This window comes from Acomys russatus, chromosome 23 (genome assembly GCF_903995435.1).
Source record: "Acomys russatus chromosome 23, mAcoRus1.1, whole genome shotgun sequence".
NCBI lineage: Eukaryota > Metazoa > Chordata > Mammalia > Rodentia > Muridae > Acomys > Acomys russatus.
The window spans coordinates 31,726,885-31,740,575 of record NC_067159.1 but is presented as its reverse complement, the minus strand read 5'-3'; the positions used below and the strand labels follow the sequence as shown (position 1 = coordinate 31,740,575).

General features: G+C 42.1%; 1 protein-coding gene across 3 annotated transcripts in view; it reads left to right on the top strand.

Moving 5' to 3' along the window:
- Sec24b (SEC24 homolog B, COPII coat complex component) overlaps positions 1-13,691 on the top strand; it is a 78,593-nt gene that overhangs the window by 12,611 nt on the left and 52,291 nt on the right. For all 3 annotated transcript variants that reach the window (XM_051165918.1, XM_051165917.1, XM_051165916.1), the window contains exons 2-3: positions 2,019-2,762; positions 11,309-11,452. In XM_051165918.1, coding sequence (XP_051021875.1) covers positions 2,019-2,762; positions 11,309-11,452 — 888 coding nt within the window. The remainder of the gene's footprint in view (positions 1-2,018; positions 2,763-11,308; positions 11,453-13,691) is intronic.

Below are 13,691 nucleotides of genomic sequence, written 5' to 3'. Positions count from 1 at the left end.
TTTCTTTCCTTCTTTCTTTCTTTTTAACATTTATTTATTTATTATTATGTATACAATATTCTTCCTGCATGTGTATCTGTAGATCAGAAGAGGGCATCAGATGCTTGTGAACCATTATGTGGTTGCTGGGAATTGAACTCAGGACCTTTTGAAGAGCAACTAATGCTCTTAACCACTGAGCCATCTCTCTAGCCCCCTAGAAGGCGTTTTTTTTAGATCATGGTTGAGAGTAGCTCTGATCTGAGTATAAATGTAAATACTTAGATATTTGACAACATGATCATCTAACAAAACAATTGTAGTAGGCTGGGTATGGTAGCAAATGCTCAATCTCAGAGGCAAATCAGTGAATTCCAAGGTAGACTAGCCTATATAATGAGTTCGTACCAGGCCAGCTAGGACTATATAGTGGGACCCTGCCTCAAAACAAAAACAAGCCCAGTGAAGTGGTCCATGCCTTTATCTCAGAGGCAGGTGGATGTCTTGAGTTCCAGGCTAGCCTGGTCTACATAGTTTCAGACCAGCCACAGCCACATAATGGGACCTCTAAAAAAAGGGAAGAGTACAAAACAGAGCAAAACAAAACAAAAACACACCAGTAAAAGCAGATTTTTCCCCTAAGGCCGATGACCTGCAAGGTCTTGGGCTTCTGGCCAGGTTTATAGTTCCCTCAGACAGAACAAGAGTAAATCAAGATCAGAAAGGTTTAGTAACCTCCCAGAAGCGTCATGCCACTGATTGCCATGGGTCATCTTGTTAAAGGTGTACTGTAGCGTGCAGAGTCTAGCACTGGGTAAGACCATTGATGTCCTTTTCCTCTAGCAGTCAGCACAACACCTCTGGTAGTGTGAAAGCCAGAAGTGTGCCAGTTAGTTCCAGACTGGCTCTCTATGTCCTGAAATCAAAGTGTGTAATGTTTTCACTAGGGTCTTGCCATTTCTTGTAGTGGGTAACCAAGAGCATTGGGAATAACCTGTGTTGGTTTAGGGGACTCTGGGACCCCTTGATGAATTACATGTATGAAAATATCCCATGCTTGGCACCAACATTTTTGTGTAACGCACCGTGTCTTCTGGAAGCAGTACTGTCCGTTTAAATTCCTTCTCGCATGTTTAAAGTCAGCTTACAAAGTAGTGGGTTCTATACAGCTTTTTCACACAGCCTTAGTTTTTGCTAACCCATCCTCTACCCATCTTCCTTTCTCCTATCCTTCTTTCCTTTAAGTCAGGGTGTTGACATGTATCCTTGACTGGCCTGGAACTTGTTACATAGATCAGGCTGGCCTTAAACTCAAAGCTATCCTTCCTGCTGTGGCCTCCAAAAATGGGGTTATAGGCCAGAAGAGGGTATCCTGTCTGTCCCCTGGGACTGGAGTTACAGACAGTTGTGAGGTATTGTGTAGGCTCTGGGAATCAAATCCAGGTCCTCTTGGAAGAGTAGCCAGTGTTCATAACTGCTGAGCCATCTTTCCAGCCTGTGTCATAGTTTGTTAAGGAATGTTGACTTGGGAGAAATCAGTTGTATGGTTTTGGATCAGGGTCTCTCACAGTCAAGCTATTGGGTGGGCTGTCATCATCTCAAGACTCCATTGAATTTGAAGGATGCTTGCAATAAGGCTTGCGTTATTGGCCTCTGTTTCTCTTTGGCTGTTGGCCAGAGTCCATCCCTTACCACATGGCTTTCTTCTTGTCTGTATTATAAGGTCACTCAAGACTTGGGGGTGGGATGGGGCTAGAGTTAAGACTGGGCTAATATAGGAAGTAGTATATCAGCACCTTTGCTATTGCTCATGTAGATTAGTCCTGATACAAGGTGAGGGAGGACTACTCAAGGGTTTGAGTAGCAGGAGGTGGGACTCATTAGAGATCATTTTGGAGTCTAGCTATAAGGTGGGCCTGCGAATCTTTAACAATATGCTAGCATCACGGAGAAGAAGATTAATTGGGTCAACAATTAGATGGGAGTTATTTATACATCGTCTATGTGCAACATTGTAAAAAGTTGGGTTTCTTTTTCAGGTCCAGCACAGAGTCAAATGCAAGTTCCATCTGGCTATGGGTTGCCGCATCAAAACTATATGGCCCCCTCAGGACATTACTCTCAAGGACCTGGGAAAATGACCTCATTGCCATTGGATAACCAGTGTGATAATTACTACTCTCGTCCATATACAGGACCATCACAAAGTGTGGGGACTCCTAGCTCAGCAAACCAACCAGGAGCACAGCAGATGTATGGCAGAGGACCTCCTGCCCCTCACATGGGGGGATCTGCTCCAGGATCTTTCCAAGGAGCTCCAGCATCAGCGTCCCATTCGTATACGAGTGCCTCCCAGCCCTATTCCTCATTTGGGAATCGCTACAGTAGTCCTGCCACATATTCTGCCAACTCCTCTGCTGCTTCTCAGGGATATCCCTCTACCTGTAGTCATTATCCTATCTCGACTGTTTCTAATGTTGTGTATCCTAATGTTTCATATCCCTCACTGCCTGCCAGTGAGCCATATGGGCAGATGTTTACCTCACAGAGTGCTCCGCCTACCAGGGCAGTCAAAGAGTCCTACTCTGGCCCAAGCACAGCTATTACCTACCCATCAAGACCTCCACCTCCACCTTCCCAGCAGCAGCAGCAGCCGCCACAGAGTCATTCAGGATACAGTTCTCTACCCTGGCCAGCTCCAGGCCTTCCACCAGCCCAAGACAGTCTCACCCGAAACCAAATGGGATCCCTGGCTACGGCCAATAGCCACCCAACAAATAATGGTAAGTTGATCATGAAGTTTACCAAAGCATGACTGACAATCAGAACATTTCCAGTCTTGTTATAGACGGTATTTCCTGACAGAAACATTGGAAATTAGCTCACTATTGCACTGTATTTGCTTAATTGTTTTGTTTTGTGGTATTGTGCTAAATCTCCCCAAACCCTTGTTATGCCTTCAGTGGTCTGTCTTAAGCCCCTGGTTCCGTGCCTTGATTGAGATGTCAGCCAGTGTTTGTTGAGGTCTTTATTCCTCCGCAGTACTTGTCCTTAGTGTGGATTGGCTTGGACAAGTTGGAAGAGTCTTTTTGATAATGTGTCTTACTGGCCCTTACTTTATTTTTGTTTGTTTTGTTTTGTTTTGTTTTTTTGAGACAAGGTTTCTCTGTGTAGCCTTGGCTGTCCTGGACTCACTTTGTAGACCAGGCTGGCCTCGAACTCATAGTGATCCTCCTGCGTCTGCCTCCCGAATTCTGGGATTAAAGGCATGTGCCACCACACCCGGCTACCTTCTTTTCATACCAGCTCCATTTAGTTATTTTCAGCTATAGTCCCACTATTATAGAAAACAAAATGGTGGTCAGAAACATACTGGCTCCCTTAAACTATGCTTCCTACAAATAAAAGCTTTCTCATTCTCAAATTAGTGCACTAAGATGAAGGATGAACAAGAAGAAGACTGCATGACTCCTTGGTGGTTAGTCTTTCTGTCAAGGGGTAGTTAAATTATATATACATAGTACATATGATAAAATATAGATGTGAGTATGTATATAAGGCATATATAGTGCATATGATAAAATATAGATATGAATGTGTGTGTATTAATCCCCCAAGCCAGGGATGTCACTGTGTATCTCTGGTTGTCCTGGAACTCTACATATACCAGGCTAGCCCAAACTCAGAGATCCATCTGCCTCTTCTCCAAAGTGCTGTGATTAAAAGTGTGTACCACCATGCCCCATCCAAGATAATATATTTTTAAAGTGTTCTGTTTTTATAGAATAATTAAACTGAAGTTGTAAACGTGACTAATGATGCGCCCATGAAGGGAATGAAAATGTATGCACAGCACTGGGTAGTGGTGGCGCTTGCCTGTAATTCCAGCACTAGGGAGGCAGAGAGAGGAGGATTTCTGAGTTCAATCAAGGCCAGCCTGGTCTGTAGAGCAAGTTCCAGGACAGCCAGAGCTACACAGAGAAACCCTTTCTCCAAAGAAACAAACAAATAGAAAAGAAAATGTGTGCACAGAGTGGTAGCTGATGACACCATAGTAGTTTTCTGAGTGTTCTTTAAATTATAACTATGCACACAGTCATGTTCAAGGGCAGTCTGGAGAGGTAGAGAGAGTACTTCAAATTTTAATTCGAATTTTATATTAGTGCTGAACTGTACGTTTGAATTGTGATAACTAGTTGTTGCTTTTTTTAGGTTATATTCAAAACATGGAGATAAACCTTGAGTGCCATCATCGGCCTTTGTAGAAACCCATGCTGTGCACTTCAGGTCACGGCCAGCCTTGGGATTTTAGGTGACTTCATTTAGGAGTCCAGTGTTTTCTGTGCTGCACTTGGTTAGCTTACACTGAACTTTTCATTTTTTTTAGTGTAGTCCATTTAAAAACTGTCTCTTAGATGAATCTCCAGTCTTGTCAAGTAATCTAGTACAAGTTATTATCAAGAGATGAGAACAGAAGCTTTTTTTTTTTAAACCTCAATTATGTTTCAGATATATTTTACAAAACACGTGATTTAAAGAATTATCAAGGCTGGGAAGGTAGCCAGTCAGTAAAGTATGAGGTCCCAAGTTTGATTCCCAGAACCCAGGTTAAAAATCAAAACACAAAACTAAGGTTAGGCATGATTATGCATTTATTCATTGCTGGGATAATGGAAATAGGTTTGCTTGGCAAACTTTTATTTGTTTTGTTTTTAACTTTTTATTGATTCTTTGTGAGTTTCACATCATCTCTCCATCCCTTCATGTCTGCCCTCTGCCCTTGCAACCTGCCCCCAAAAGAAAATTAAAACAAACAAAAATGAACAAAACAAAACATTAAAAAAAAGTCATTGTGGAAGCTGCAGTATGTCACAGTGTGTCTCGCAGTAGACCCTTTTGTCCACACATCTTTACTTGATTATGTTCATTGAAGTAAGTTGTTGATCTAGTTCAAGGCTGCTGATTTCTGTTACATTGTCTGTCTGTGCTAGACCCTCATTGGGACTCCTCCTGGATATCGGACTGTTGCTGCCCTGTGTCATGGGGATCCTGCAGCTTTGGATCTGCAGGACCAGCCCTTTTTACACACTCCAGCACTTCATAGATGGGGTAGATGTCGGAATGGGTCAACTCAAAGGCCTGGGTGGTAGCTGAGTTGGTCAGCCTGCCACCTGTACCCACACCACCGGGGCTAGTTCTCCAGCACTGCCGGGTTTGCTGCAGTGGGGCAGGGGGCAGGGCCTGTTCTCATGTCCTTGGGCTGGCTCACTGGTACCTTTGCCACAGGGGCCAGCTGTACTGTACTGCCTTAAGCGGGGGGGGGGGGTAGCCCCCATTCCCACCCCTGTGGTGCTACAGCCTACCAGGGGCAGGGCTAGCTCCCACCTGCCGCAGGGGTAAGGGAATGGGGAGGCCATCTGTCACTTGCCCATGCCATCACAAGGGTCATCTCACCTGCGCCCTGTCATCAAGGCCAGCTCCACTGGCAGTGTGAGGTTGTCTATAAAATCCAAGTGGACAGCACCTGAGAAACAGCTGAGTTGTGCTCTTGTCATGCATACTTCCTGTATGTATACCCACATGAATAAACACTCACATACATGCACATAAACAGTTAACAGATGAAGTATTTACCAAACACCATTTTGATTAAAACAAATTACTTTGAATACTTTCTGAATTGTGATTTGGATAGCATGTGATAAAGGAGCACTGCCTGCAATGACATCTTTCTATGTACAGTGTTACACAAGAAACATCTAAAAAGCTTATCTAAAAATGACTATGTATTCTGTTTAAAAGATTACCTGTGGCACTAAGGTAATCATCTCTGGTAGTCCAGAGGATGCATTTGAGGAAAGCCAAATAACCAGTGTAGGAGATGTGATATAGGATAGAGAAGTGTAGGTTAGGAATACATCGCGCAGCTGCACTGTAAAACACTCAGAAAAAAGCAAGTAATATAAAGGACACTGATTTCCTCTTTGGCACCTTTTGAGATTGTAGATTGTGAGAGGAGACCAGCATGGTTTTGTTCTGTCACCCTTACTCTCTGATTTCTCTTTCTTCCTTCCTTCCTTTCTTCTTTCTTTTCTCGCTTTTTTTTTTTTTTTTTTGCGACATGGCTTCTCTGTATAGCCTTGGCTGTTCTGGACTCTCTTTGTAGACCAGGCTGGCCACAAACTCACACCTGCTTCTACCTCCCCAGTGCTGGGATTAAAGGCGTGCGCCACCATGCATGGCTTCTGATTTCTAAAGCCACTCTTGGATGCTACGGTCTTCACTGTGTAAGCCTGGAGACGAGCGGTCTACCTTGGACATTCTTCCAAGTTTCTACCTGCTGGGACATGGGATAAGTGAGAGGAGTTTTTTTCTTTAATTTTTAAAAACATTTATTTATTTTATGTGTATTAGTGTTTTGCCTGCATGCAAATTTGTGCCCCATATGCATGCAGTGTCCAAAGAGCCCAGAAGAGGGCATCATCTCTTGGCACTGGAATTGCAGATGGTTGTGAGGCACCATTTGGGTGCTGGGAGCCTGGGTCCTCCAGAAGAGCAGCCAATACTAGTGCTCTAACTGCTGAACTATCTCTCCAGCCTCATTTTTATTTTTATTTTATTTTTCGGAAGAATTAATGAAGGAAATTGTGAGAGGCCGCACTCACATTCGCTATTACAAGATGGCGCTGACATCCTGTGTCCCAAACTGGTAAACAAGTAATCTGCCCATGTGCGAAGGAACTTTCCACTTGTTGTGCTCTGCCTCTCCCGTGGCGTCATATCGCCTGATGAGTAACAGCCAATCAGGGACTGACACATCCTAAGCGGAGAACAGTTTCCTATATAAGGGATGGGTTTCTGCTGTTTGGGGTCTCCATTTTACTTGTCGTAAGCTTATGCTCTCCCTCTTAAGACGCATTAAAGCTTTACTGCAGAAGGATCCTGTGTGTGCAGCATCGTTCTTGCTGGCGAGACGGTACCGCGAGTCACAGGAAAAAACAGATATTCCCCCCCTCAATCTTCAGCCATCAGCGACTTATTTGCAAGGTGATGGTGCTGTTGTGTCAGAGTTTCAGAAACACTTCCGTCAGCAGGGTGGGAGACAGAGACACCTGGAGGATTCAGTACTCAACGAGGAACACCAGAAGGGAATGACCAGCAGTTCCTTCAGAGAAACGTGATGACAGCAGACAGCACCTTCTCAGAGATTGGTTGGTATAGCTTAAAGAGAGAAAAGAAGACTTAAAGATGGCATGACAAAACTTCAGCTTGGATGCGGGCAGCAGTACTAGCTGAGAATCAAATCTACCAGATCATAGAGAACTCCATGAGCCAAAAGATAGAGGCTACCTTTTCTGTCTTCTTTTTCTTTTTCTTTTTGAGAGAAAGACAGATTCACAATGTAGTGTTAGCTGGCCTGGTACTTGCTATGTAGACTAGACTGGCCTTACACAGAGATCCATCTGCCTCTGCCAAGTGCTGGGATTAAAGATGGGTGCCACCAGACCCAGCAAAGATTATTTACTTTATGCATATGAGTGTTTGCCCGTGTGTATACATGTGCATACCTGTTTGTGGCAGTCAGAACAAAGTGTTAAATACCCTGAAACTTGAGTTACAGACAGCTGTGAGCTACTATGTGTATGTTAGAAATTGAACCTTGATCTTCTGTAAAAGCAGCAAGTGCTCTTAACTGCTGAGCCATCTCTCTAGCTACACTGAACTTAGTTTTCTAGGATTCAAAACAAAAGGGGAGGGCCTTGAATTCTCAGAGATATGCCTTCCCCATCTCCTGAATGCTGGGATTAAAGGTGTGTGCATCACACCAGCTATAATATTTTTTAAGGCTATAAACAAAACACAAGTTTAGCTATTTTGTTTTTGTTTGTTTATTTGGTTTTTCTTTCTTTCTTTTGTTTTTTTTTGTTGTTGTTGTTTTGTTTTGTTTTGTTTTTGAGACAGTGTTTCTCTGTGTATCCTTGGCTGTCCTAGACTTGCTTTGTATACCAGGCTGGCCCCAAACTTACAGAGATCCTCCTGCCTCTGCCTCTGCCTCCCCAAATGCTGAGATTACAGGCGTGCACCACTGTGCCAAGCTCGGCTGTTTGTTTTACATAGTAGCAGTTTATATGTTTTTGTGTCAGTCACATTCCCTTTGTGAAAAAGACAAATTCTTTGTTGGCATGCTTCTCTGATCCTTGTTGGTAGAGCTAGTTAACACCATTAGCTATTTGAAAGCCAGTCATGCCAGGGTTTCTGGAGTTGGGAGATAATCGTGGGTAAAAAGATGAGATTCTTTTATTTCAAGCTTGTAGTGCACTCAGGGCATCAGGCATCCACTAGACAACAGCAAAGCAAACCGTCGTCAGTAGCAGGAAGCAGAAGGTTATGGTCCTTTGAGAGTTCAGGGAGGACATATTGGCCTGTTGCTTGTGGACTTCAGGGGAGCCTCATGAAAGGATGAATTCCTCATGTAAGAAGTAAATTGTGGCTCAATAAATATTTAAATGAAAAGGGCAAAACTTTAAAATCCTTCAGAGGAAATAGACTATCACCAGAACTTTGACGAGATCAGATTTTATAAAGAAAGCACACATAGTGCTAGCCATAAGAACTAAGCCACTGAAAAACTTTAGTGTATCTAGTGGGGAAGTTTTAGTCTTTGAAAAGAAATAAAAATGAAACTAACTGGAAAGTGGGAGGAAAATGTATTTTTGTAGGCTATACAAATAGATACACAAATTGATATGGAAAAACCATAACTAAGAGAAAACTATAACGGTCACAGATGTTATAAAAGCAACTGGAGGAAACCAAAACAGCTACTAGACCATTAAAAATGAGAAACTCTGATAATACTGAAGGCGCGATGAGGATGTGAATAATCAGAAACACTGTTGGAGGACGATGTATAGTTGAGTGTTTTAAGGAAAATTCGACATTAATGGAACAGAACATAGCCACACTCAGAAACACAGCTGCCCCAAGGCTGTATGCTTTAAAGAAGGTCTTCTCAAATTTTGTGTATGAATTTCCTGGATCTTAATAAAATTTTAAATTTGATTACTGGCCTGATGTGACTGGGCTGAAGAGCATGCTCCAAAGGATGTGTCTCATATGCTATCTTTTGATGAGGAAGGCCCAGGAGATCACCATTCCTACTTTAGATACAGGACACTCTGGCAAATGATAACCTGGGATTCAGACACTAGGGACTAATTTCTCTCTTGAGCAAGACCTAGTTCCTACAGGTGATGATGTCTTCTTCTCTGATCCTCACATCCTACTGAAGCTGTGGCATGTGCATTGAGAAACCTTGCCCTGGGGATGGTGAGGTGTTTAGTCTCCTACAGTGGCGGCGTCCTTACTAAAAGTGGTAAAGCAGTCTTTCGAGGATTATCTTCCATCTCTTTTCTCTGTTGTACCAAATTTAACTTGTATATTTATTGGCTTGTGCAGCAGGACACATTTTGTTTGAATACCATATCCATACATTTCTTTTACTCCTAGACCTAAGTTAATGTACAAGCACGCCTCATTCTTACACACACACCCGTATTTGTGCATGCGTGCGGGTGTGTTTACCCAGGCGCTATGTAGTCACTGCTTACCACTACCCTTGCCTTAAGTTTCCCAGCATTCTGGGAATTTTTAGGATTGTCCTATCTGCTTTTTACTACTCTGAATCATAGACACTTTATTCTAGAAGTCTAGCCTAGTATTATGGCGAGCCCCTTGCTTAGTTACACTTGAAATGGGGCATCTGGTTAGAAACTGGAGATAGCACATGGCCATTAACAGTGCAAGGTGAGAGGTTCCCTTTCATGGTGGCCTCTGGACGCAGCACTCTGAGCTGAGGCAACTCCTTCCTACTGCTAGCTATCCCCTGGGAAAAGCCACTGTCCAGTGAAGACCTGTAACTGGTGTTGAGGTGTGTCAGTCCTTCGGGCTTGTCCTGAGGGCAAGGCTACCTGGTTTACTTGTTGGATGAGGCTTCTGCTTCCCTTGTCCCTTCTCTGACCTGGATAGAGCTATCCTCTGCCTGGGTTTGCATTCCTTTTCTCTGTACAATACAGCTGTCCCATCTACCTTTTTGTAAATTATCAAAGCTCTTTTCTCTCTGGAACAGAGTCTGTTTTTTCTTATTCTGACACATCACTTGGTCATTCAAGTTGCTGCCAGCTACTTGCAGAAGTCTCCCACACCCTTCCCTAAAAGCCTAATCTAAGTAGAAAAAGAGATGTTCTTTAATATGCTCATTAAAGTAAACAGAAGATGCCATTGCACTTGAATACTGCTTAGTCATCAGAGATGGGGAAAGATCAGAATGCATTACTTGACCTGTTACTATCTGTTTACCATTGCAAAAAACAGAAAACAAAAAACTACCAGCAGTCTTTTAAATATATTTTCAGTGATAACAGGTATTTCTTGAGATACAGGATAAAGTGGGTGGGTAACCAAAAGGTAAGATGACCATATATTGTCCCTCATATTGGGACACAGAAAGTGGTGAGTTGAGTTGGAGGCGCACCACTCCCTATTTAATTTAATGCCCCCACCCCCTATCTTTACATTGTTAGTTAACATCCAGTGACTCTTGTTAGGGAATAGGTTGTGTCCCCTGCAAACTCTAAGTTTAAGTTCAGGTGCAAGGCCATAATGCAGTCCCATGGCAGAGTCTCAAATACAGAATATAACTGTATTTGGAGATAGGGTCTTTAAAGAGGCAGTTGCGTTCAAGTGAAGTCATCAGGGTGGGCCACACCCAAAGTGAATAGTGTTGTTACAAGAAGATTAGAACCTAGGTGTTCACAGAGACCATGTGGAGCTGAAGGGGAAGATGTTATCTGCAGCTTCAGAGAAGAACTACCAGGATGACTTGTTCTTGAACCCCCATCCTTCACACATCCTTCTTGGTAAACAAATACAGAAAGCAAGCAAAATGAGGATGGATTTAGAGATCCCGTTACTTTTATTTACTTTACCTTGGTTACCAGTGTGCAGTACAGTAGTTAATAGTAGTGGTCATTAGTTTGTAAAGAAAAATGGCATTTCATTTTGTCTGAAAAGGTAGTAACATCTTTGAGCTGTTTAGTAAAAATTGTCATTACAAATTAGTAACTAGTTCTTTCACTTTGGGGAAATGGTTTGTTTGGACTGCCTTCTCTCTAGATACCAAATCAATGTGATGCCACTGGAGCTTCTGTGGACTTCAGATCCATTGTATTTCTGTTAGTAAATTATTTTAACAGGTTTCAAGTTTGTTGCTATGAATGAAATGGTTTCTTGTCTTCAGTTGCAAACTCTGTCTTTTATCCTGTTACAGAAAATGTCCAACCCCCCAAGTCCAGCTCCGTAGTACCTACAGTTTTGCCAGGACCCTCGTCAACAAGAATGCCACCTCCTCCAAGTCACCCGGTTGGGCCTGTGCCCTCGGGTCCACCACCTCCAGAGCAAATGCAGACAAAAGGTATGTGAGGAGCTGTTCACTTTATGCATATGCACACTCATGTCTCAGTAGCTTATTTTAAAAAGCCAAACTGTATAACCATAACTAACTGAAAACATGAAAAAAGTAATTTATAATCCAAACTCACATATGACAGTTTAGTCTTTCATGTTAATTTATAATTTCTGTTGTTGATTAGATACTTTGTATAAATTAGGTTACTAATCATTCTTTCTGGGATGTTAAATTTCCTTTTTAAGCCATTATAGACTTTTTTTTTTAAGGATAAATCAACCATCATCATCTTACTTAGTGAATCTTTGTGTCTTGTTTGAAGATTTCTGTGCTTGTTATTTGTTAATCATCTTCAGTTTGGGGGATGAGAGGTGTCAAGTGGAATTGTAACCTCTACTTGCATCATTGACAGACCATGCAGTTAATTAAATATTATGAAATAAGTGACAGATTGGATGGACAGAGACTGTTTAGATCTTGTTCTTCCACATTGTTCTTTCTTTCAGAACTTTTCTTGGTTACTTTCTATATGGCAAAAGTTTCAAAATACTGATGTTTCTGGTTAACCTGTTTTCATTTGATCAGAATTTGTATTTCCAGCTGAACTATTTTAAGGGTTGTATGTACTATGTGTGACAACCTCTAGCCTTGATGACGAAAAACTCTTCTGTTATGTTCTGAAGAGAGAAGGCACTGTAACTCCTTAGGCTGCTTTCATGGCCTGTTTGTTGAGTGTTTATGTGGCCAACAAGTCTTTTCTGTTAATTGGTCAGATTATTTGGGGTAAATTGCTTATTTGATTTGAAAAGAATCAATGCCAAAAGTACCTAGCAGTTCCCAAAAGCCAGTGTGTCTAGGAATAGAATCTAGTTTTTCTGCATGTTTGCTTCCAGAGGGAGCAATGGTAGGAAGGCTTGACTTATCATGAACTTAAGCCCCACTCCCCACCCCCAGTATCTTTCTTGTGTCTTCTACATTGATAGTGTCTTCAGTTACCATTTTACCCTGCATTCTACCCCTAAACAATCACAGTATTCCTTCCTAGTACATTTTAGAAAGAGAAGAAGCTCCTACCATTTATTGAATATTTAGGATATTTAAGATAACTGTATTTTTGTCTAGCTAATCCCCATACTAATCATATGGCACAAGTCTCTGTTTTGTAAAGAAGTGAGATTCAAAGAGTTGAAGTAACTTGCCTAACATTACAGGTTAATAAGTAGCAGAGCAAAAGATTTTTCATTCAAACTTGTCATTCATTCTTCCTATAAAATGCAACTTTTATTGTTAGCTGTTGACAAACTCTTGATTTCCCGAAGATCAGCTACTTGTATAAGTAACAGAAAATGTAATGCTGGAGATCTGTGAACTTGTAAACCATACTCATTTGTTTTCTAAGTAGCAGATTGCTTTTTGCCTTTGAATAGATCTAGGGTATGGAACCTAATTGTTGACCTAAGTCACGAATGCTGTGGTTTTGCAAGTTGTAGCCCACATACGTGGAGCTCTTGGAAGCTGTGCAGTGCGCCACCTTTATAGAGTGTGCTAGGGTTCATGTGACCACTACTTACTGCTCTCCAGATCCTGTGTTCTGTGTTGGAATGCTTAATAAACCACTGACTGAAAGTACCTAGGGAGCATCTGTACCAAAGGCACGCAGGCGTGTTCTTGTTATCGTTCTCTAGGCAATACAGCAGAGCGAGTATTTACATAGTATGTGCTTTGTATTGGGTGTTATATATAATCTAGAGAGGATTTAAAGCATATAGGAGAGTATGCATAGATTATATACATGTACCATACCATTTATATAGGCGACTTGAGTGGACAGGGGCTTTCAGATCTTCTTGTGGAAGCTAGGCATGGTGTCACTTGTAGATTTTATTTTTGTATGTGTGTGTGGTATGCATGTGTATATGCGTGTTTCCTTGTGAGAGGGTGTACATGTGTGCACATGAGTTTGTAAACCTGATAGAAGTAAATAGTTTTCCACTTTAATTGAGACAGAGTTTCTTGCTGAACATGGAGCTCGACTATTCATTGTAGTTTAGCTAACTAACTCACCTCAGGGATTCCCTGTCTGCTTTCCTGAGTTCTGGGATTATAGGTGGCTGCTCCACCTGCCTGGCTTTTACATGGGCTCAGAGGATATGGACCCTGGTCCTCATGTTTGCACAAGTGCTTTCTCAGACACTGAGCCATCGTCCCAGCCTTCACATAGAATCTTACCCAGTGTATCTGGAGG